Source organism: Diadema antillarum, unplaced genomic scaffold (genome assembly GCF_040938485.1).
Source record: "Diadema antillarum isolate AM-2024a unplaced genomic scaffold, OU_Dant_1.0 seq00000803_RagTag, whole genome shotgun sequence".
Taxonomy (NCBI): Eukaryota; Metazoa; Echinodermata; class Echinoidea; order Diadematoida; family Diadematidae; genus Diadema; species Diadema antillarum.
In genome coordinates this window covers 60,390-87,344 of record NW_027271685.1, presented here as the reverse complement: position 1 = coordinate 87,344, position 26,955 = coordinate 60,390, and the positions used below count along the sequence as shown (strand labels likewise).

Below are 26,955 nucleotides of genomic sequence, written 5' to 3'. Positions count from 1 at the left end.
GAATAATATCATGACATCAAAATAAGTATATATGCAACCAGAGTATAGTTTGAAAAAGTCAGGAGAAACAGCAGCACTTCACATTTCTTATCACATTCTTATCCATTTGTATTTTTGATATGCAATGCAAAAAGAAATAATAAGAAAAGTGTAAAATGATGCTGCAATAAGACAATCTCAGTTGGGCAACGACAAATATGTGACATTTGCAAAAAAAAAAAAGGTATGCCGACAGTATTGTAATCTGTAAAAAATTATCCGATCGCGGTTGCCGTGTTTTGTAACAGTATCCATTGATCTTCCATGCAAGAGTGAATCGCATGTAGCTTGTTGAAAAAGACTACTGCTAGGGCATGATCAATCCTCATGTAACATTCCACATACCCACTACTGAACCTGGAGGATGCTTCAGGGATAAAAGTCAAGTGCTCCAATCCAAATTATTTTGCACTTTTGATTGCAAAATATTCCCCAAACAACCCATTATTCTGGCAAAGGGCATCAGCCAAGCAAGTTGCTTGGCAGACCCTTTCGATATATTATTGAAAGCAAATTCCAGATGGTGGGAGGTGGAATTTTGAGCCTTTCTGAGAGCTATGTTTTACCTTAAAGGATATCAATTTCGTAAGGCTCTTGTGATGATGGGTAACACATTGGGCTCTGTCTGCATATCAACCATTCTGAAAATATGTTGGCCAATTTCTTTCAACAACAAAAAAAGAAAAAAAGAAAAAAAGAAGAAGGCCTTTGTTTACAAACTATACTCTGGCTTAGAATGATCTAGCAATAAGCATCCCAACCTATTTCAGTGAATATGAATAGTTATTGCTTTGGAACTGCTACAATTGCTGTACATATCTAATACATCAAGTATACCTATTGGCTGTACACTATTAAAGTAGAACAAGAAATATAGCAAATTAAATAACTCATGATGCACACATTTTAAAGACACAAATTTGGCTCAAAAAGCTTCTAATTGGAACACATAGAATGTCATTTCTATATTGCACTACAAAAGCAGGAAAGCGTTCATAGATTCAAATTATACAAACTAACACAGAGAATATCCTGTCAAATGAAATTTAACGGCCTTGGCCAACACTCAAATGGAAGTATCATTCAGGTAATGTCTGGAAGCATGTGTTCCATGTGGATTACTGGGCAGAAAAGAGGACACACAGTATACATGCATGCACAAAGTCAATTCTGATGACAAAATGTTCAGTCATGATAAGAAACTAATATTGCCTATTGATTCACAAAACACACTAAACTAACATGATACTAATTACATAGTAAAACTTGATGATACCAAAAATTTCTTGATATGTGATCAATATGTATGTGTGCATTTCCTTTCAAAAAAAAAGTTCTACACATAATTAAAAACAGAACACTGTTTTCTTTCTAATTAAACATGTATCTACATGTACTATCATACTATGCACTCATATCTCCTTCAATAATTTCTCCAAGGTCACTGTTGTATTGAGTCAAGAGTACATCAGCATTCACAAAAAGTGCTTTAGTCTACTGCTTATTAAGTACTACTTAAAAAGTTTTCAGACTAACTGCATGTCACCCTACTTTATCCAACATTTAGAAATACAATGTATGCGCTAACATCAAGGTCTGAAGACGCGTGTAGATACTGTACGCTAATATTTCACTGCAAACAATACAGAAAATCATGTAAAGCTATTCAACTTGTATGTTGCATATGTGCATAATTCACTCGCCATCGTATGTCAACATCTTTCCGAGTTAATGTTCACACTGTCAAAAGCCTGGGAGGACTGAAATTAAACGCAACTGAGAACATCGAACCATTTCAGTTCGAAGTTTTGAAATTCATATACACGCTCTTTCCGTATTCACTTTATTGACAAAAGTACTGAAACACAGTCAGTGATGACCACTCAATCCAGAATTTTTTTTTAAAAAAACTCCAATCTTTTCAGATAGAATCCTTTAAACTCTTTCCACTGGACAAACTCTGTACAATAACAACAAAATACACAACCAAGGCCTAGTTCAGTCAAGCCACACCCATAAATCATGAGTCACACACTAACATCCTCAGCTGTTAACTGGCAACAGTATGGTTATACTGCTGCCATTACTGAATACTGGCTTTTGCTGCAAAATCTCCATCTTGTGTAAGCACAGTATTATATGCAAATCAAATCTTATTCATGCATGAACACAACTAAGGCTATAGGCTTTGAACATGTGGTCCTCTCCTATTTAACACTGACATCATTCTGAATGATTCATCAGTTCGTTAAACTTACGAGAATGAGATCATTATTCATGCTGTACACATAGCAAGTAAAAGTAATTTCTGTCTTGAGGGGTACAACAGTGAATAAGATACACTATATTAAAAAAAAAATTGTGACACTGCTATGACGGTAATAACTACAATTTTTTGTATACTTTTTACAACAAAGAGACAAACAACAATCTAATGGATGATCTCTGTTGCTTGAATGTATAGCACCAAATTTAAAGGAAGTTAGGATAAGAAATTATGATTTCGAGTGCCATAAAATCTGCAAGAAATAAGTATCTGTATGAGGAGCTGAGTGTTATCGAGACATGTCCACAGATTCAGGCTGATGGATACCATAAACTCAAAATCTTATACGAGCCGTGGTCACAGTGGCAAAACACCGCAAAGTTCTCAAAGTTTGATCATCCGTCCACACTGGCGGCCAAACATCTTGTAATTTCAGTTCTCAAAAATTGGGTCACTGTTATGCATGCGCAACATAGAGGAAAGTGCCTGCCATCTGAGAGCTAACGATTGTGATGTTACAATGCACACGTACACTTTTTTTGTACATCCCAACGAGTGCGTGCTTCAGAGGCACCACCCACAAACAGATGATGGACTGATATTCGTTCAATTCCCCTTGGAAATGTATGCTCTTTATCATTTCATAGAGTGGTTTCTAAATACCTCGCAAAACGTTAAAAGCTGAATCCTCACCTCAACCAATACTATCACATCATGCCCACACAAATATCTTTGTAACATGGGAGCTGTTTCACAAAGCTCTGAAATCAATCCTACTTTCAATTCAACTGATCTTAGTTACAATTTTGGGTTAATCAAGTCCTCAGAAGTTAGGAACTGCTTCACTAAGCACTTGGGAACAATATCTAGTGCCTTCCCAATTTGATCTGATCTGATTCTGCCTCAACTTCGGCTTCATTTTTGGCTCAATATCAGTTCCCATGTTTAGTGAAACAGGGCCCAGATTAAGGCCTGGTCCCACTGCACTTACGGATGCAAAGACGATGTAAAACGTAAAAAAAATCTTGCCATCCGTTGGAAAACGCTATGCATCCGCCGTGTACTTATCGCATACATGTTTCATACGCTCTATCCATCGAGCATCCGTCCACTGTGATTTCATCCGCGTAAGAAGTTTTAAGCTGCTTAAAACTTTTAGAACGGATGAACTTCCCGGCGTGTACGATGTTAATCCCTGACATACGAGCAACAAACGTTGTATATCCGTTATCATCCCTTAAACGTCCCCTGTATCCTCTCTGCATCCTCTGGGCATCCTTGCAACTCACATCCGCTGCAGCTCAAAACGGAAAGAGGGAGGAAAGATATGGTACATGCCACGTCTATACATCGTTAATAGCACGGAAATAGAAAGGATGTAAGCGTATGCATCTCGTATATAAAGTATTCAGAACGGACAAAGTGTTTGTTTCCGTTAGGCGTACGTGATGCATCCGCTTCATCCACTCTGCATCCGCTCTTTCCGCTATGCGTCCGTTTCCCAATTATCTCCGGTAACCCCTTCGGAGCTGTCATCCACTTCCGTCCGCTTTCATCCGCCAGGCTTCCGATGAACATCCGTTTCACATCACCGCTACATACTACCCATGTCCGTTCTTTTTCCGCTCTGTTTTCGCCAATTTTCGCCAATTTTGTCAATTTCTGGAGCGGATGAAAGCGGATGGAGCCATCCCCGAAATTTTGCTCGTCCGCTGTGTCCTTTCTGCATACGTTTTGTGTCCATCGGCCAGTGGGACCGGGCCTTAACATCTCCTCATCATCAGAAATTTCACTATTATTCACAACAGCAGAGTTCACTTGTTTCCTATACTCAATCTTACAGGATTACCATTCAATGTGTGACTCAACACTTTGACTCAATTTGTTGAGATCACACACCTGAAATTCACCTGTTGATTATCAATGCTTCCAAAACCAGGACAAATGTTGGCCAAACACAGAGAAATTTGGCACATGAATGAAGAGAAATGTTAGACCACTTACACAGACAGACTCATGTATGGTTCAGAGCTAACCACTTTTTTGTTTGTTTCATTTCCATCTGACAAGATGGCTGGATAACCCACATTCAGCTTCTCTAGCTGGTCTTCTAAGGGGTCCCAGTTGTATGTACATGTACTTCTGACACAAAACTCGAGTTATAGAGTTCCAAGGCAACTACTCCTAGCAAAGTTTCGGAGATTGTTATCACGGTAGTGAGAGGTCACCTACTGAACTGAGGAATCTTGCAGAAACATCTTCACTCACAGAAAATGGATGGAGAAGTACCGCTCAGATTAGAGCCTCCGTGGAATATACTCAATGCCACAGCTTGCTGAAATTAACCCTGATTCATTGACGCAGGCTGCTGCATCTCATCCGGGCAGAAAGCCGTGGCAGGTCACACATTGGTCTCCACCTGCCCCGCACCCGTCGCGGAAGCGGTGAGCCCGTTGACGAGCCTCACTGTCTCGAAGTTGATTATCTCCACTTCCTCGTCGTCATCCTCCGTCTCATTGTCGTTCAGTAATTTTCGAACACCATCTCCTGATACATGCAGTGTACAAGAAAACAAGTTAATTATCTATTCAAATTTGTGTACATGAATATTGAATGAGTTTTCATCATGCAAAGTGATTATTGCTCCGATATTTTGATTTTCTACCAACATTAACTAATGCATGAATATCTACATTTATGCCATTTAGTTGTTCACTTGACCAAATAAAATACTTGGAGTAAAACATGTAAAAAAGTATCATGCTTATTTGTCAAAATGTACAAACACATACAAAAACGAGACATGAAAACTCGTCACATTGAGGACGAGTTAGGTGATACGCTTGTGGTCATGAGATGACAGTCATCTGTGATCGACAAAGAAAAGAATGTGATATAGGCACCTTGAAGTTATATTGAGCGTGCATGCGAAACCGTATCTGTAACCACTCGACCACGGGTCATCCACGGAAATGGTAAGACAAAAAAACAACAACAATGTATAGATATAACGGGGGGAAAGTCAATGCCCACTCAACTAACGTGGCCGTGTGAACATCTATTGCATTGCTAGACGGAAAAGCGGCCTTGTAACGACTGAGGTCGCTATGCCATTTCTGGCAACTTGGGAAAAATACGTCCCGCAGACATAAAACCTATAATCGGCTGGTTTTGATACCTTGCCTTTAATCACAATTTTCAGTGTAATGACGTCATCAAATTACAAAACAATGACATGGTCTTGAAAGAAAATTGTTCAAAGTACAACACCTCAGTCGTCGTCATTACATACTATGATCGGTTTGACAAAGTCAACCTGCAAAATGTTGCTGCAGTCGAAGCAATGTGGTCTCCAACACACAAAAAAGAGGGATATGGCGTGTGTGTGTGTCTGTGTGTGTGTATAGGTGCGTTTATATACGAACGTGATTTCTACATGGACGAATATGTAATACAAAATTGAAGAAAAAAAAACAGTAAAGTAGCTAATTATTTTGTTTCGTGATCTTGTGGGGTTCGAACCCGCAACCTCACGTCTCTGAGACATCGCCTTTAACCACTCGGCGACACGTCTCGACGGGAAAATATGGGGAACGTTATGGACTTGAAAGACAGTTGTTCAATATATAACACATTCATCGTACGTTGTCAGTTTGCTATTGACATGACGATCTATCATTTGAATATGAGGCAGGCATTAGTACCTGTATGAAATTATTATAGGCATGGTTATCAAATTGCCCTAAAATATCCTTATAATTGCCTTATTTTTACACACAGTTACGCTATCCCTTTAAACTCGTCACAGTTTAATCAGAATCATTAACATCATACATTAGTACCATATTCAGTTCCATAGCTGATCACGTTTGCTAATCAATTAAGAGTAATTGTCTAGCATGTGTCATATGGCCAACCTGTATACACACGTATATACACACACACAATGCTAAATGTATGTATCAAACATCTGTAACACAGCTTTGAACTAACTATAGGAATTATCGCTGCACTTATCATCCATACTTTTTATCACTATCTGAAACTCCACAAAAACCACTAATTGACAAATAATCATCAATACAGAAGACTGAATACCTTTTTTACAATGTATAGCTTGTTACATGTATAAATCAGCACAAAGTAACCACGACTACATTGTGTTACTGAATTAATATGAACAAATTTCATGTTGTGACAGTATACTATATCAGTTTGAAAAGCCCAACCTGCAAAACTATAATTTTGCAGCAGTCGAAGTAATGCAGTCTCCAACGCAAAACAAAGGTATACTGTGTGAGTGTGTGCGTATAGGTGTGTTTACATGCAAACGTGATTTCTACATGGACGAAGGTGTAGTACTCTATTGAAGAAAAAAAGTAAAAAAAATATATTATTTTCTTTCGTGCTCTTGTGAGGATCGAACCCGTACGTGTGCAACCTCACGTTTCTAAGACGACGCCTCTAACCACTCGACCATACGTCTCGACGAGAAAATTAGAGGAACGTAAGCTTATGTACGTGAAAGATGAATCAGGAATCGTTTGGTCCGCATTCCATTCTCATTTTCAGTTTTAAATTGCAAAATTGTCAACCTCATGAGGAGATTTCAAAGAATAAAATGCATGATTACTGCAGCTTATTGTCACAGCTACAACATAAATAAGTTTCAGAGGAAATGAAGCAAAATCAGCTGAGATAAAGGTGCTTAAACGTTGTCAAGTCAATGCATGGTTTCTAAAAAAATCACCTCCCATAGACATAACACGTAAACTTGTCCGATTTTGCGTCTTTACCTTTAAACACAATTTAAAGCATGATGACGTCATCAAATTTCAAAACCATGACATGGACTTGAAAGGCAAATGTTCAAAGTACAACATATCTGAATTTGGGATAATATTGAGCTTAAACAACAGAGATACGAGCAAATGAATGTCAGAAACAGTACCTCAAAAAAATTAATTCCACTTTTTTGATTTCAGATGACGATATGATGACGTCATAATGTAATTATGGAAATAATGATACTTGAAACGTCATGTCCAATTTATATGCTTTTGTAATATGCAATAAAAACATAGGGTCACCTGACGTTTTAAAGAGCTATGGCGAAATAAACAAAGACATGTTTTTTCACTATATTTGCACATAGACGCGCACGCGAAATTTGAACTTTGACGCAAGTGCATTGCTTTGTTATTTGTAGGAATCGATTAGAAATCAATGGATATTGTTGCTCAAAGTATCAGGAATCCAAATCTGTCAAAAAAAGTGTATTTTCATGTTGCTGACGCGCTGTGCGCGCGAAAATGCGCGGACGGACGCGCACGCGCAAAATTGTTTGAAACGCATAAAATTGTCTGAAACTTCGAGATTTCCCATTGGAAAGTTGTTTTGAGCCTTTTAAAATTTTGACGCGCGCTTACGCGCACTTAATGATGTCCTAGGTAATTAGCATCAAAAGAAGTAAGATAGAACGTGACCTGAACTTTATGTCCACAAAAAATGATACAGAAATGACCTTTAGTTATGAAGTTATGATCGATCATGTAACATGGTCCAAAAATCACAAAATGGCGCCTAGACGACGTCATAGATATGTTACTGTCATGAAAACCTTATTGTGGCTAGATATTGTCATGAGACATGTTCCCTGAAAATGTCATGTTATTCCGTAATGTCATTCTTGAGATATTGATGACACAAAATTGTCCAGAAAGAAAGAAGAATAAAAAGAAATAAAGAGAGATTTTGACAATCACAATAGGTGATACGCTGATAGCGTATCACCTAACTATATACACTGTAATTGGATGAAGGTCCATACTGTTGCGGTACATACATTCTTTTCAAAATATGCATAGAGTTTGTGAGACAATGAACATTGTATTTAATAGTACAGAAAGACCTTTAAATTAGACCAGCAAATCCAGACAAATTAACCAAAAATACTAGGACTTGCATTACACTTACAGCTGGAATAATAAGTTTTTTAGGCCCATTCTGTGGATCGAGAGACTGTGGAATGTACACCACAAAACAGGTATTGTTATCATATTTACAATGCTTATTCATATTGAATGTTCTTATCATTGTTATCAATACTTATTCAAGATATCTGTTGGAATAAACAATGTCTATGCCACAAACCATTTCCATGGCAAGTCTTTAAATATTTCGCCCAACACAGGTATCTACTCTCCTACAGTAATTTATACACACATGAAGACCATTTCATTTGAAATACAAATAACGCTTTAATACACACATATACCCCATTCCTGATATAAACTTGTTCAGTCTGTATAGGTCAACTATTTATGACTCACCCTTTTCTTGATACTCTTCCGACCAATCAGATTTCATGTCATACTGGAGATATCTGTTGGGAGTAGAATGAAAACAAAAGTTAAAGGACAAGTTCACCTTCATAGACATGTGGGTTGAGTGAATGCAGCAATATTAGTAGAACACATCAGTGAGAGTTTGAGGAAAATCGGACAATCCGTTCAAAAGTTATGAATTTTAGAAGTTTCTGCTCAGTCACGGCTGGATGAAAAGACTAAGTAAGCTTGTGATGTCACATGAGTACAACGATATAAAGAAAGAATAAAGAAAATTCAACATATTTCCGTTTTTCTCGCATAACAAAAGAACACTCGACTTCTATCTTTCAGAAGGCAGGGGGAATAATATTACCCTTAACACACGTCAGTAGCAAGTCGAAGAAATGTGCACTTTATTCAAGAAGTAAAGTTTTGTGAAATTCTCTTTTTATTTTCCTTACATACACCCGTGTAGTTGTACGCATGTGACATCATACACTGTAGTAGTCTTCTAATCCAGCAGTGACTGTGCAGATACTCAAAATATTCATAACTTTTGAACGGATTGTCCGATTTTCCTCAAACTTTCACTGATGTGTTCTAATATTGCTGCATTCTCTCAATCCTAATGTATACGAAGGTGGACTTGTCCTTTATGGAAACATTATGAAATGCGCCATTGGGGGTCTGCAATAGAAAAATCCACTAAAAAGACGATGATAACATGCCTTGTGACAGTAGCAATATATCTCTCACGGAACTCGAGTGAAATCAGGCAAACAAGTTTGTTCACATTAAAACTTTGATAAGTCCACTGCATCCACTTTATGTGGCATTCGGAGGTTGCCCCTCAAACTTAGAATTGTACCATCATCAGCTAAACATCACTGGTGTCCTTCTGGGGATTATGACCTTTACCCATGGGGTACAAGGAATGTGATTCAGTTGAGAAAATGTGAAATTAGCAATTTTCATGCATAAAACAAATTACTAAAGTTTTCCACACAATGGCAGTCAGAAGAACACAACTGAGATGGCTATAGTGAGATGCCCATATAACATTGTGCAAAGAAAAACTTCATATACAGTACATCTCAGTGTCAGTACTAGGTCAGGAAGGGCTGGTAAACCCTTCATAAAAGGTGGCTGTCTAAAACTAATCCTTTTCTTTCCAGTCTGCAAAATTTGTCTGAATTTTACAATTTACTCCCCAAATGTGATGTGATCACAGAGGGAAAAAAATGAGAGAGAGGGAGAGAAGGAAGAGACAGACAGACAGACAGATAGGCTGACTGACAGACTGACACACAGTCTGACAAATGGAGAAAAGGGGAAGAGCTTTGAAAAAAGGACATTTGGCAGAACTTGATCAGAGGAAACCACTCTTGCAATCAGATGATGCACAATGCTACCATTTGTCTCCGACCATCTGGAGCTGTTGACCACGTACCGACATTCTACAACAAGCACCTCTACTTCACTTCAAAATTCCTTCCCATGGAGTTCTACATTAATTGAACCTACCGTGGTAATTTTAATTCCCCAACAGAGTGGACAAGGTTGTAAATGCACACCTCTCTTGCACTGCACGATCCCTTCCACAGTTTTAGATTATATACCTAATTAATTCCCCCATATATGGGACAAAGCTGAGAACAAACACCTCTGTTACACTGCATAATCCCTCTTACACGGAGTTTTAGATTGAACCTAATTAATTGCCCTCCTGTAGTAGATAACACATGTAATTATAGCTGAGTGCATATATGCCGAGCCCCAATTAAGCCTTCATTGCTGCCATAGTTTCTGGTGAGAGCAACCAACCTGAATGTTTTTGTTTTGTTTTTTCTCCTCCTTTGCATCACGGTTAGGGGCATGACACTAAATAAGTGTATGGAAGCATGATAGGTAATGCCATTTGCATTACTAAATGGCTTAGGCTCAGGCCTTTGCACCGCGAACCACTTGGAGCTTATGAATGTGCATGAGCATGACCCACATGCAGAGAGATTTCAAAGGAGAGTGACACTAGCTCTGAGGCCTACGTAGTAAGACCAGTTTTTACAGAATTCCTGGATATATGATGATGGTACCATGCTAAGGCTCAGGCCTTTTGATCACTCATACATTATTCTTTTCCCTTACAAGTTCAAAGCAAGGGCTTAGCTGATCCATGTCAAACTCTATATTGAGATGACTATACAAAATCTGACAAGAATAGTTGCTTTTCAAGTTTCTACAATTGATAGGGCCCTATGCATCAGCCTGATTATAATGCTATTAGTACACAGTTTTGAGAGCTTCGGTATCGCTTTAACAAATATATATCATTGAACTCCTCTAAGATATATTCTTCACGTTTTGCTCTTTAAGACAATTATTTAGAAAGTACTGAACATCTTAGACGGTAATAGCTCCAAACTTCAGAGTTTCATTTTGAAAAGCTTGTGTATTAAGGCAACAAAAAATGTTGTTTTAATGTAAACAGCTCTCCTATGCATGCATTCAGCGAGTACAATTTAAAAATGTCAAGAAATGCTACACTTGCTCTTGTAATGGTCACCGTTTCTTCCAGCTCTTCAGTATGAAATAGTAATAGTAATAATGAGTTTTTTAAAACAGTTCAATCTTCACACTATCTGTTATCACACAGTATAAACTGGTATTTGGCTTTGCATGTTTGTTTAATGTTTGTTTGTTTGTTTTTTGTTTTTGTATTCTATTCTTTGATGCAGAATGACCATACTCACACTGCAAATATAAGGCTGACTATTGCAAGCAGAGACATGACGAGGAACGAAAAGCCTGGCCAGAAGTCTAGCGTGGCACGGTACAGGTTATTGAAGAAGATGGAGCCGAGCATGAGGCATGAGGCTTCGACCAGGGAAGAGCAGGCGAACATGGCACCTGCACATAGGTACATGTGTACATGTGGGAAAAGAGGCAATGAGAAGAACATGGCACACTTAGTAGTCAAACAAGATGATCCCTACATAGATTAGTCTACACTTTCAGACATGCATCAGGTGTTTCTCACTGATCTCTACAGGAGTATCTGGATATCTCATTGGCCTATTCACGCTGTACCGACGATTAAAGCCGCTGCACTACCATGTTACCATGAACACTCGTGCCCACATGCACACATTTTCCAGCAGAATTATCACCAAAAAACCCAGATGCCGTTAGCTCCGTACACAAGTGTATATGGGCGATGTCTGTGATAAAGATGGCTGCAAGGTGGCTTCAAAGCGATTGGCTAATGAGATATCCAGATAGTTCCTATAGAGATCAGTGATGTATCCACATCCATCAGACCTATCATATCAAAATGAGTTAACAGCACTGCAAATATTCTTCTTCTTTTTTTCGTTTCGTATATATTATTTGAGTTCAAATTGAGAAGACAAAAATGACAAGGAGAAGTTCATACATGAGATGAAGAATTATTGTATTCTTGTCTTTAATTTCATGTTGAATCTTAGATTGCTAATACACAAACAGGGGTGGATTTTGTTTTTTAGAAGTTATCACAAGTCATGTAGAGAAAAGAAAGTATCTTGTTTAAAAACAGCTGAGTTTGGCATGCCACCAATTTGCTCTGGATATTCTATTTCTTTTGAGGATTACTGTTTTCATATGATGGCAAAAAGAATCTTTCTTGATACCTCATACACTTACATCAAAGTTTAACATACCCATCCTTGTGTAGCTACTTAGTCTCAGATAAGACATCCATTTTGTTCAGTGCATTTCATAAAATCTATTGCATAGAGAGAGCAGTACTGAGTAGCCTTTTTCAAAGCCCTCATGCTATCATTTGTAATGACAGTTGCACACAAAAGCTCAAGCACATCTAGAAGAAGATCTTTTAGAGGTATACAGATGTGATTAGTACTATAGGGTATTCACGAACTGGGGAGAAAGCTTACTAAACCAGCGCACTGCTCCTACTTAATATCCAAATTGTAATTTCAACCAGTGGAATTGCTACATTTGCCAGTTGGCATCAGTGTAAAACATAAAATTCGCATATTCACCAGCTTCTTTGAACAGAGCTCTGCTAATTGGCTGTGCTTATTGTTACCAAACACTGGTAGCAAAATTCAGTACTTAAGGGCTTGTAGAAAAATTCAGACATGTGTCACCAATGCCCTCTTTCTTGGGGCTTGCCTCTTGCTGGTGGCTTGATTTTGTCTGGCATGACCACCCTCTGCTCCCTTCCCTTGCAAACAATACAGCGAGAGGGACTTTAACGAAGGCTACAATGTACATACTGGCAGGAAGCTAAGTCAGCAGATGCAGAACTGAATAGATGGGTATGCACTCCACAGATATTAAAATGAGGGCACATTTTAGTAAAAAAAGCACTCAGCAATTGTGTCTCGTCAAAAGGTCACCAACAACTGGGCACATACATGTACCAGCAAACTTCACGAGACTAACGAAAGAGCAAGTACACTGTACCCTGAAGTACAAATATCTCGCACTCCTTGTCCTTAAATAGATGTACCACAATTAGTACTTGAACAAGACACTGTATGTACACTATATATTTTGGGGTCTTTTTCAATACATTCATTTTGTGAGTAAACTGATTCACTATAGCACCAGCTCACAAAAAGAATATTGCCACCCATGGCAGAATTGCAATGTTTGTCTTCTCCAGAGTTAGAAATTGCTAATTTTCGTTTGAAAAAGGATGATACTTAATACATGTATACATGTATATATAATATCATTGTCATGTCAAATCGTATCACCAACATCATCATCTCCACTATCATCACATCACCATCAGCATCATCACTATCATATCAACACATTATCATCATCTTTATCATCATCATCATCACCTGCCATGGCTGCTCCACAATACACATCCTATGTCAAACCTACTGGACATTCCTGCATGCATTTTTTTTTTTTTTTTTTTAAAACTAGAGACATGTATTGGCAATCCCAAACTCACCAAATTCTGTGGACTCCACAAGTCTGGTTGCTATGGAGCCCTGCACTGCCCTCGTCAGTCCAAAGAGGCAGCCGATAACCGACACTACAAGGATGTAAGAAAAAACATAGAGGGTGATGGTGATTATGCAATCCTAATTATGGATGGTGATTCAGGCACGAGTATACAGCTGTAGGTAAAAGGACTCGGCATGGTGCATATCAATGTTATAAGTTACAGCGGCACGATCATACTGTCATAAATACATACTGCAATGAAAAAAAGTTAAAGATAATAAAAAGTTTTGGTACCTCAGAAGTTTCCCTGAATTTCCTTGTCTTGGTTTGTGTTTCAGGTTAAAGTACGTTGTCTGTGAGAATTACTCGCCCCAAAGTGCTCTCATGTCTTAGTAATCATGCAATAATGATCCCGTACCAGAGCCGTCGCAGTACCGCGTCGATAACTATTGTACGAAACCACTGACTGCGACCAGCAGCGTGCAGCCCATTGTATGCATAGCTAACTGCGACCAGCAGCCCCATACGCATAGCCTGATGGGGCTTCGCATTGTAGCATTTAGGATCATGACAGAATTAGTATCGCGGGTAAATGTCAACTTAAAATCCAAAAATTTCTTCGATTTGAAGACTTACCAATTAATTTGAAGTATTGAAAACAGGCTTTGAACAACGTTTGGTTCTGCCAATAGTCCCTTTCTGTTCGAATTGATGACTGAATGTGACTCGGTTGAGAGGACCTTGGGAGAGCTACATACACTGAATACTGAGTACTACGGCCAGCGCATGCGCACACAAACATCTTATCCGTTCATGGATTTGAAATTTGTGCGCATGTGATGTATTCGCATGCACTGGTTGTAGTATTCAGTGTATGTAGCTCTCCCAAGGTTCTGTCGACCGAGTCACATTCAGTCATCAATTCGAACAGAAAGGGACTATAGGCAGAACCAAACGTTGCCCGAAGCCTGTTTTCAATACTTCAACTTAATTGGTAAGTCTTCAAATTGAAGAATTTTTGGGATTTTTAAGTTGACATTTACCCTGCGATACTAAATCTGTCATGATCCTGAATGCTACAATGCGAAGCCCGATTACGCTATGCGTATGGGGCTGCTGGTCGCAGTTAATTGCATGATTACTAAGACATGAGAGCACTTTGGGGCGAGTAAGTCTCACAGTGTTAGTTACATGAAAGGTACTTTAACCTGAAACACAAACTAAGACAAAGAAATTCAAGGAAACTTTTGAGGTACCAAAACTTTTTATTACAGTTGAACCTCTCTTATACGGCCTCCCTTTCTCCGGATCTCTCTATCATGCAGACGCAATCTCGCCGTAATTTTTTAAAAAATAATTACAGGAGGAAAGGGGATTCCCAACTCCTTGAGAACTCCTACACAAACACACATGAATTACATATTACTTCCAACATGATAAACATACATTACATCAAATTTCCATCCAAATTGCTTACCTTCAGACATTTTAACATCCCCAAACATCCCCAAATCATCGCAAGAACATGGACAGATTATGCGCTCGAGTCCTCTCATATCGCATTGCCACATATAGGCCCATACACAGCCGTCGATATGACTAGATAGACATGCATTGTTTCAAGTCAATGGCTGAGCAACAAATGATATTGAACACTCAAAATTTTGAAGCGTAGTTTCGTCGACTCGTACTGTTTATTTTCAAGATCTACTTGATACATTTCTTAATAATTATTTAGGTAAATCATCCCAAGAATTTATAAAAGAAAATGATTTCATTCTTGCAAACACGAACCTCTATTTTGGGGTCTGTTACTGAGTGTAATAATGAAAAGGTTGCAGTATACACATTACTACATGTGGTACTACAATGGGCTACAGCAGTACATGTGTATGTATATGTACAAGCGTTGTACATGTATAAAGCATTGAGTCTCCCGTATCCGGCCAAATCCCTTATCCGGATGAGCCCCGGTCCCGACTTGTCCGGATACGAGAGGTTCAACTGTATCTTTAAGTGTGCATCCTGTTACAGGGAGATATTTTGAATGTAAAAGGCATATCAAGATCTTCATGAGAATTCTTTTTTTTTTCCACTTGCGCTGCTCTGTATAAAGACATCATATAACAGAACCCCATCCACGTTCTTACATTCCACGATGGATCAAGACTGAGCCAACACACTATGGCAACTACAGTGGACTCCTGTTATAAAGAAGTCCTCGCAACCAGCAGTTTTCTTTCAGCATGTCGAAATTTCGTTATAACCGAACAAATAAACAATAAAAATACACAGAGTGGATAATGTTGCGGCCTAAATTTTTACTTTGCTGTAACTGGAATTCCGTTATAACCATTTTTGTTGAAACGGGAGTGCACTGTACCATCATAAATGAAAATGACAGGCCTTGAAAATATGTGACCACTGCTCCATCTGGCAACACTGATGATATATTATGTAAATATGTAAAGCAAATAAATGCCCGAACAGGCTCTAGTCTACACTTACCAGACATCATTAGTCCTGTGGACTTTGCCACAGCCATGGTCACGTAGCCAGCTATGGTGGATATCAGCCCCAGCTCTGCCCACACCATGTCCCTGTCCGGGGTGCTATGGTTGGTCAGTTTGGCGATGATGGGCATGACGAAGACCAGCGCCACGCCCTTCATGATGGTGCGGAGGGCAAGGTAGATGCCCGTTGTGGACGGGGGCCAGCTGAGGGGGGAATGCTTGGTGTAGAGGATGGTCAGATCCATGTCACCTTTAAAGAACACATGTAGCAAAGACATCAGACACAGAGATATTATAAATCTGTCAATACCGGTACATGCATTCAAGATTTTTGTTAGTTTTTTTCCCCCCTTCTTCCCAATTCCAAAAGTCGAGGTACGCCGTATAACATGAGTGCGCCGAATACACAAGATTTTATGGTAACCCAGTGGCCACATAGACCCAATGAATAACTGAACATGAAAAAGACCATGAGCAAGTATTTCAAAGGAAAAAAAACAACAACAAACATCCTATCATTTTTTATGTTTCATTGATTGGGATGTTATGTACACTAATCTAATTTACGTTAAACAGTCATTTGAATGATTATCTATATTTGTATTACATAGCCAAATTTGGATTTGAGCTATTCATATGTGCAGGCAAGTCACACATTGATTAACTGCTACATGTCTCTTCCATACCATGCATTATACAACAAGAATGAATAAATTATCCAAGTTCTGTAGTTTCCTGAAGTACCTTATGGTAGTGCTCAATTGTCACAATGGTATAATATTCTAATTTTTTACAGACATCATAACTTCCAGTTTGCATACTAAAGCTTGTCTGCGAGACTGACATGACTAATGAAAAGCTTTACAGAAGATAAATGAAGCATGTGCACTCAGAGCTGAGAAGGAGCTTATGTGTCTCTTTTCAATGAACATGAGAATTAATGCACATATTAAAGGGAAGGTACAGTATTGGTGGAGATGAGAATTAGGCTTTTAACTTTTTGCGAGATACCAAGAAAACACTTATACAGTACAGAACATACCATTTTAAGAGGAATTCAAAGTTTATTTGATGAAAATCAGGTTTGGAATGACTGAAACGTCCAAAAACAAAGTAAAACAAAGCGATCGTAATAAAGTGTGGGTCCCAAACTTTATTCGAATCGCTCTTTTTTGGATATCTCAGCCATTTCAAAACCATTTTCATCAAATAAACATTGAATTCCTCATAGAATTACATGCTCTTTCATATTTCATAAGAGGTTTCTCATTATCTCACCAAAAAATGTAAGAAACCTGAAATTAGGTCTCAACCAAAACTATATGATCCCTTCCAAAGTACAATTGTCTCCCTCTTATTCTATTGCTTCACAGCCACAGATCATGTTTGAAATCATTTCACAAATCAAAAGGAATAAATTTTAGTTTCAGACACACAATGCAATATACTCTGCTCTATCAATAATGCTATGCCAGCAAATTGCATGAGTTTTTTGTACTTCCAGGAAGTGATACTGTCAAACTTATAAAAGGAACATAACAGCACTCTCTCATTCACTGTTACTATACATGTAGTTCATTACATTGCAAAAGAACAATCTCTGCAAAATCCCTTTAAAAATTCATAGCCACTGTATCTGGTACTCACTTAGAAATTCTGTTTAGAACATTCATACAATCAAACACGGATAGTACAATTATCTGTGGATATACCTCCCCCCACCCCCCACCCCCCCCCCCCAAAAAAAGGAAAAGAACAACTCAATATTTATTATCAATATCATGAATAAAAATGCATGTAAAATGTGTGTACATGTACATGTAGAACGTCATTGGCCCCTCCGCCCACACCCCCCCCCCCCCCCCCCCCACTTAAAAAAATAAAACAAAACAAATACAAGACCAAAAAGAATTATCATAATTTTTTTTTCAAAAAAATCAACAGAAGGACTTGGACTATTGCAACAGAGCATTTTGTTCACCGTTAGTATAAACCTTCAGAGCACTTATTACCCAGAAAGTTTTTCACTTTGTTACATTTTTTTTCAAAATCAAATTGGACCTTTCACATTAGTAGAGTGCAAACTGTGAAACTGTAACTGCATGAATGCACCTAGATTTCTCATATCTCATTTCATGGACATATTTACACAGATCGTACTTTGATAGAAACTGAATCCACACAAGACAAGTGCTTCCTGGTACAAAACAAAAGTAAAAACGAACAGACACTCTGAATATCTTTCTTTCTCTGACTCAACACAGTATACTTTTTTTTTCCCCCTAGAGCTGTCTCTTCATCTTTTGACGAACAAGTCATTGTTCCCGAAAGTGCCACCACTTCAACAGTACTAATAAGGTACGGTAAGGCTGTTTTGTGCAAGGAATCTCTGTTACATGTAAATGAATAATGATATTGCATCGCACATACGGGAGACAGACATTAAAGGGATGGCGTAGTATTGGTTGAGGTGAGGAATCATGTTTTGTGACATATTTAGAAACCACTTCATGAAATGTTAGAGGGCATACAATTCTACTGGGAATTGAATGTTCATTTGATGAAAATGGGTTTTGAAATGACTGAGATATCAAAAAACAAGGTAAAACAAAGAGATTCTAATAGAAGTCATGGCCTGTCGCATTTTATTAGGGTCGATTTGTTGTTGTTGTTGATATCTCAGTTATTTCCAGACCAATTTTCATCAAGTAAACTGTGAATTCCTCTAAGAATTACATGTTCTTTCATATAAAGAGGTTTCTTACTCACAAATACACATACAAAAGTTGGAAACCTGTAGCCCCATCTAAACCAAAACTGTATCATCCCCCTAATGTAAAAGTCTATTATATAGTCATTTTGACCAGTGGTATAAAAAGTTCACCCACTGAAGTGAAATAAAATGTCCGAAACATTGAAAATAACATCTGTCATCAATTCTTTTCTGCTTGGCATGAGCAGATGTCATTAGCATTATCATGAATTACACACAAGACACGACTATAACCAAAAAAGTTGACTGATTCATTAAATGTGAATGAGCCTGGGCCTGCAGGAGTTCATGCCATCACCAGGACATATCGCATACTGTAGGTCACCGGTATCAATCATGCAGCAAAATAACTACGAGCACACTGAATATTTCATGGCCTGTCCACATTTGAGGCATGCTTAGTAAATTACAACCACGTTGCCATTGTAGCCGAGGTTACGGTTTTGTCACATGAGCGTAGCATGATGTAGTATTAAGAATTCTTCATCGTCCCATGCAGCTGAATATGAGATCATTATGCGGGAATGCAGGTCATGGTTGTTAATTGGCTGCAAGCCCTCACATGAAGGAACAGTACTGTACGTCACTTGCCTTTTCATACGGTACTTGTTACACACTGTAGCATGCTTCCTGTTCATACAGTTACAGTAAGTACACAAGCTTTGTACGGCAGCACAACATACAGCTGTACCCATTACCATCACTGTCACACAATAGTATTGAAATTCTACAGTCATATCATCCCTTTGAGCATGCCAGTCATGCATACATGGGTCATGCCTATCAGTAGGGACCTTCCCATATACAGTTGTACACAATGTGTACATACATGGTTTGTTATGGGTCACTTCAGTCATAGGTCACATCTGAACACTCAATCACAATATATACCATGTATAGATTTCAAAGTCTGTTGGGCCTCACTGAAACTTAATCTTTGTATGGATACATTACAAAGTATACATTTGTATGCATCCAATCTGGGTGTGCACCAGCTCTACACTGAAGCTGTGTTAATGTTGTGTTTAGTCCATAAACCTACTTCAACTGCCAAGGTTTTTGTACATCAAAGGAAATCCAAAATAACAACAAAATGTAATATGAGTTGTTAGGTTTGTATTTCCATAACTATGCTCACAACAAAAGAAGACAAATTTACACAGAAGTAAGTCTTGACTAACCTGCTTGCGCAATCACTCCTGTTATTGAAATCATGGCATTCAGAATGAGATGTTTCCTCCTTGATCCTTTCCGTTTCAAGAACAGTACAGACATCGCCCGCTTGAAACTGTCCACCACGTAACCGCAGCACTGCTTGGCTACGTTAGTCCTTTGTTCCTCTGCCCCGTCCACGGAGCCGTTCTGGTTTAGTGCCACCCTGTCCTCCACTGGCAGGGATTCCTTAAGGTATGTAAACACGTATATGAGGATTGTCACGTGAAGGATTAAATACAGAATGAAGACGGCGGCAAAGCCCACAGACTCCTGGATCCAGCCCCCTGCCACAAGTCCCACTGTCCCTCCGATGTAGACCATAGCCTCCAGGAGCCCCAGGCGCTTCATGCGTGATGAGGGGTCGGTAATGTCCGTGATGTAGCTGACGACAGACACGAAGAAGGTTCCCAGGTTGCCAGTTATTCCCATGGCAAACGCGCTGAGCAGCAAGGTCTCCACGGGCCAGTCGATGTAGAAGGAGTTCAGGATGAAGTTCACGGCCGCCACGCACGCACCTGCCGAGGGCAGCGCCATGATGACCTTGCGGCCGAACTTGTCGCTGAGCGGACCGAAGATGGTGGCCATGATGGCACCGGGCAGGTTGGCGCAGAGGTTGAAGTAGAGGATCCATCGGGTCGACTCCCGCTCCACGTCGTTCTCGATCTGGCGGAACGCCGTCTTGTTGCTGCACTCGGTGTCATCGTAGGTGAGCCGGCACACCTTCTGAATGATGAGCAGCTGAAGTATGGGCCCCTGGATGAAGAAGCCCAGCATGAAGAGAAACAGGACTGGTTCCACAGTCACTGCCCGCAGGTACCTCACCACTGCATTGGCCATGTTGGGTGTGCTTCTTTGATGCTATCTGGAATGCATCGCCATGTGAGTATCCCTTGATATGCTCCTACACAAGTCTGCAACCACAACAAAGAAGAAACACCATTTAAAAATAACTGCTAAAGAATTTTAAGTGATTGACATCGCAGCACATAACTCCAATCAATGGTTGTAATTGTGAACCTTCTTTATCTTTTCTCTGTCATTAAGCCCTCCAAAGTATATCCCTTGTTGACAACTCAAATCAATTTACAAGTACAAGAGTCCTGTCAGTGTAGCTGATCATACTGCCACAAAGCACAACTGTACATACGACACAGTGAACCATGCCCAATCAAACACCAACATCGATACTCTATATCCTTTATATTACAAATGGGAACATCCTTTTCTTGTGAGCGTGTGTCATGGTTGTTAGTTGTACACATTGCACATTAGACCTTGCCATACAAGTGTACTTCCAGTAATCAGTTGTGTGGATAGCAGTAATGGACCATTCTTATCAGTTGTACTATGATAATGTCTCTAAGAGCAGACTTGTGTTGGTACATCAAACAATTCTATACATTCGTTCATAAAATCATCAAACTGAGCCTGCAGCTAGTGTTTCAATTATAACAACTTAGAATAAAACGAGTCAGTCTTTTTTTTTTTTACAGTCAGTTACTGCATGTGTGAAAGTTTTAAAATTCCAAAATTGTGTCCAATTTTCTAATTAATTCTTTTTTCTCCCCTTAACCCGTTGAGGACAAGTCCCGTGTATACTCGGGTAGGTGTCTATGGGAAATGCGTGTTGTAGCAAAATCAGTCCGTCCTCAATGGGTTAACTCTACTTTAACTGGTCAACTTGAACATGTAGAGGTGTTGCTCCGTAAGTGTAACAATAATTGCCTTACCTATTTGGGACTGCAAAATTAGATGAGAAGGCTAATAATAAATCATTACCCTATGCCATTACCCCCCCCCCCTTTTTTTTCAATTAACATAAAATGTACTATGTATGTACAAAGCGTAAGTAGACGAGACTATAGAATGTATCAAGATGTGTTCACATTTTTGTGCATCCCTTTTGATAACTCTACTTTGTACAGTATGTGGATTGTCTTTTAATGCAGGAAAAAAAAGCGACGATATCCAGTTGTAGAATCTCCACTGTATGATAGAAATGCTGAATCGTAATTGAACTGTTTGATACCATGAGACACCATATGGACAGACAACATTGATTCACTCTATGAATGTCTGCAGTTTCAAGATCATATGCATGTTTGTGACATCTAATTTCACTTCCTATTTGCAGTTCCATAATTCACATCTCCCCTTACGCTAATCAATGTCCATATTGTGTTTGAATGTTTGCTTTAAAAAAAAAGCCATTGATATTTTACGTCAATATTGACTGCACAAATATGTGCCTAGTCTGAAAAGAATATTCCGTGACTGCATTCCGCTTTCACAAAAAGCATCACACACTAATGATGGTTACTGTGATGGCAGAACATCTTTGACAAGCAATGGCATGTCAATGAAAAATGCAGTAAGTGTGGAAATCCACTGGGAAGAGTGACCCTGTTTAACCCTTGAAATATTATGGAACATGTTCAATATAAAACTCTCTTCAAAATCACACATGAACACTGCGGGGGATGTAGAGAACTTCTGTTTTTGTTTTTTTTGTTTTGTTTTGTTTTTTTTTTGGGGGGGGGGTTCAGGTAGGGAGCAAAAACGTAGTAATCTAGTTGGTTATGTATTAGGGTTAGTGTCAATGGCAGAAAGAAAATAATTTTGGGTCCCTGCACTCTGTACAATGTATATTAAATGTACAACTTGAACTGTACCTCTTGGTTATATTATATGGTATAAAGATTCAACATGTGGTGTTTCTGTGCACAAACAGAATGTTTTGTTTTTCATAGTGGCATGTCATCCCCAAATATTATTTGAGAAGAGTCTGCAAAAGAACTTACAAAAGATTACACATTTCAAGCTGTGGATACCCTTGCAATGCCTCAGCGGTTTTGGATACAGCAGAAAGAGTGTGTGTCATTGTGACAAGACTTACTATCGTGAATGCTGCAAAGGTATTAAAATTATATCCTTCTGTTGGTCTGTATCTGGTCGTCAGGGATATGTTCCGCGGAGACCGCGTCTGGCTTCACGGAATCCCCTCCTATACAGACCGAAGGCTCTCCTCCTGCCTCCTTTAGGGCTGCTCTGCCCGCTGTCATACGCGGACCAAACATTATCATAACCCCATTTTCACACAGCTTATTTTTACATTCAACAAGTTTGACATGACATGACATATTATGCATCAATATTTAGGGCAACTTTCCCACATTGTGCAATCGAAATGCTCACAGTAACTATGTTCCAACGTAGAAATTTGCATCTATATCGGCGATAACGCAACACCACCGTTCGCTAGCTGTAAGTCGGCACTTGATATTACGGTATTTTGTACAAGAGCCGTGCTCTAATTGGCCTATGGGACCATGCCCGTTGCACATACATCACATGTAATTGGCTATTACGGATTCATATGTTGCAGAGCTGTTATGATTGGTATTGCATCGACGGGCTGGTAGAAGTGTGTTTTCCAATGAAATTTTCACCCATATCTTGGATATTTCAAAACGGGTGGTGAGTGCATTGTATTCCTGAGATGTTGATTTACTACATAATTTTGAATTTGCGATCAGGACTGTGAATTAAATGCAATCAAGGGAGGAGAGGTACATGTATCTCACCCAATTCTCCATAGGGACAGTGGTTAAAAGTCCCCCTATAGTGACATGCATGACATGCTTCCGTCTGTCTACTACGGAGAGCCATAAATGTCAAAAAATGATTTTAAAAAAACTCCTCCGGACAGAGTTTTCTGTCTAATTACATCCACACCAATTGTGGTAACAATATTCTTTAGCCTGTTGGGGATTCCCAGCACTTGACAATTGTAAGCATGTGACATTCATGTACTATAACATAGAGTAAAATACCCTATATTATGCGGCAGGGTGCACATTTCTGGCAAGGGCACTTTCATTCATCAATAAAACAGGTAATAAACATCATGTGTGCTTAGTCCCACTTAAGAATACAAGCAGGAGTTACTCTCAAGTGTTATGGGAAGTCACACCTGATTGGGCCTTTTCATCAATGAATGAAATGGCCCTTGCCGCAAATAGACACCCTGTACAAAGCCTGCCGCAAACAGGGTATTTTACTCATTGTAGGGGTTTTTAATTTTGACGACTGCTGCGACTGGTGTGTGTGTGTGTGTGTGTACAGATTCCACGGCATCTTTCGTCCTTCATTCTCTCCTTTTCTTCCTGTGTTCTTTCTTTTCTTTCTCCCTTTTATTCTCCGAAAGACTTCATAATGGCCCTCGACTAATTCAACCATAAATACAACCCTTACCTAACCCTAACCCGAAACCTAACCAAACCTTGCTTGCTAATGCATGGATGCACGCACACTGGTGGGGCCGATTTCACGATTTTGCCCTGTAGTCACTGGGCGATTACAAGTTTGGTGCTAGTGCTAGCTCCAAAACAACTGCCTTAAATCGAGCTCCAACACCAACAATCAGATTCATGAAGTGACACCGATCAAAATTATCGATTGCATGACAAAAAAAAGTGATTATGCGTGACTCCAGTCAAATAGTAAAAGCTGTAGCGTTGACTGCTTTAATAGTTGACAGATTAAAATGCCACAAAATTTGTCCCTTCTTTAAAACACAACTAAGGTCTAACTTAATTTTGCTCCCAGGCCCAGGCTCAGATTTATGTAGCCATGTCTAACATACAGTGTTTGAGTACATTGGGCGACCATTGTATTAGCACAAACTTTGCAACTAAAAAGTGCATATCTGTCTTCTATGGAAGTGAATGTGGGTCTCTTACCTAAGGGCAAAATGCTAACACCAGCACTGAACTTAAAGTTTAAATAACAAAGATGACAATCCCTAGGCCTACGCTAGGGGCTACTACTGGTTAACGTTAGTTTACTGTTAGCCAATGGCAAAAAAGCACATAAATTGCCAACACAAACGGTGGATCTCCATTCAGCAGACAACACTCAACACCGAGCCCAGCACCACCACTTCGCACCAGCAACCAGATATATGTCATAATTTTTAGGTCAACCTCCCAACACAGACTGATTTCAAAAAGTTCAGTTTTATCGCCAGTGCTAACAGTTAGATATAGGCCTACACATTATTCAGTTAACTTTAAGTTAGTTTAGACTGATGATAGGCCTACAACTCAGTTCGGGAAACCCACTCACAAGGGGGGCCCCTCCTTATAAGTAACCCGTCCCCCTTATAAGTAACCCCCGGGGCACCCCTTATAAGGAGTCTCCACGCTTTTTTGCAATGCAACGCGAAAATGAAAGGACTGCGGCAATTCGCTTGATTATGTCCATAAAGCTTCACAAGTTTCCTAGTTACTCACGAAATTTGAGCAAAATCGGTTTGAGGCATCATATCTAAAATCATGGATTTAAATGCGATGTCAAACGACCCATGCGAATGCTGAAATGCGAGCGATTACTGGCGTGAGTGTCGCCAGGCGCGGCGGCGCGGCAATGCTTGAGTGCAGACGTGGCGCCACGTCTGCACTCAAGCATTGCCGCGCCGCCGCGCCTGGCGACACTCAGGCCAGTAATCGCTCGCATTTCAGCATTCGCATGGGTCGTTTGACATCGCATTTAAATCCATGATTTTAGATATGATGCCTCGAACCGATTTTGCTCAAATTTCGTGAGTAACTAGGAAACTTGTGAAGCTTTATGGACATAATCAAGCGAATTGCCGCAGTCCTTTCATTTTCGCGTTGCATTGCAAAAAAGCGTGGAGACTCCTTATAAGGGGTGCCCCGGGGGTTACTTATAAGGGGGACGGGGTTACTTATAAGGGGGACGGGTTACTTATAAGGAGGGGCCCCCCTTGTGAGTGGGTTTCCCGAACTGAACTAGACTATCTGTCTCTCCACGGTGGGCATCTTATCTGACCATACATGTCCCAACGTCAGATAAGAAGTCCAACGTGATGAAGAGACAGATATCATCTGTCTAGACGTCTACAGAGCTAAAATAGTCACTAGAAACTAACAAGTTAGATCTATATTATAGTAATGCTGAGATTTGTTAGTTAGCACTGCCACTACTGCACTAACGGTTAGCACTAGCACAAAACTTGAAATCCCCCACGGGGCCACTGTAGTCTGTAGAGACAAGTATACACATTAGAATCTAAGTCCATATCAGATATTGTGAGGTTCTACTAGTAAATTACTAGACGTAGTCTACCCCTTGTGATTTATGAACGTAGATACCTACACTACACTACCTACCAATAGGGGCCTACAGGCTACATAATTAGTTATGAACACAGGCGCAGGCAGGCACTGCCACTGGTCAGCAAAAAATATGGGGCTCTATCTAACGTTAGATGTAACGTTACATTTGAAACACAAATGATTCTACTCACCAAACATCACCATAAATTTAACAGAATAACACATGTGGTGTCACACTGAGATACGAAGCGCATTGCCACAAATGCACAATTCACTACTCAGTATTTTGTTGTTCACGTTCTTCCCCCGAGATCCACCGATACGCATGCGAAATTAGTCATCTTTGCTTTTCATTCACATTTCCTGCAAAGGTATACTAGAGTAATGTGGGGAGTAGGAACTCCTACACTAAAATTCACTCCACTCACTCACGTCACCTACCGGCCGCCGATCGACGATAGACGGCCCTCAGCTCAGCGGAGCTGACCCGTATCCGGCCACCCGGCTAAAACATCTCGCTATTAACGAGTTTAATACGACAACACTACTACAGTATTACTACTAGTACACTGTACGTACATTTGTAGATGGATTGAGTGGTACAAGCACTTGTTTTCTTCTTCTGCTTTCGTACAGGTTGTACACATCACAACCTTCGCTCGTTTCTTCTCTTGACTACCACAGAACTTTCATGATGTTTTCAAAAGACAAG

The 26,955-nt window shown here is 39.5% G+C and overlaps 1 protein-coding gene across 1 annotated transcript; it reads right to left on the bottom strand.

Moving 5' to 3' along the window:
• Window positions 1-3,198: 3,198 nt before the first annotated feature.
• LOC139739532 (proton-coupled folate transporter-like) lies at window positions 3,199-26,955 on the bottom strand. Its single transcript, XM_071650131.1, has 7 exons — window positions 26,823-26,955; window positions 20,070-21,014; window positions 16,111-16,365; window positions 13,607-13,690; window positions 11,385-11,541; window positions 8,638-8,690; window positions 3,199-4,852 (listed from the first exon to the last, which is right to left on the bottom strand). The coding sequence occupies exons 2-7, from the start codon at window positions 20,938-20,940 to the stop codon at window positions 4,707-4,709; spliced, it is 1,566 nt and encodes a 521-aa protein (XP_071506232.1). The 5' UTR covers window positions 20,941-21,014; window positions 26,823-26,955; the 3' UTR covers window positions 3,199-4,706.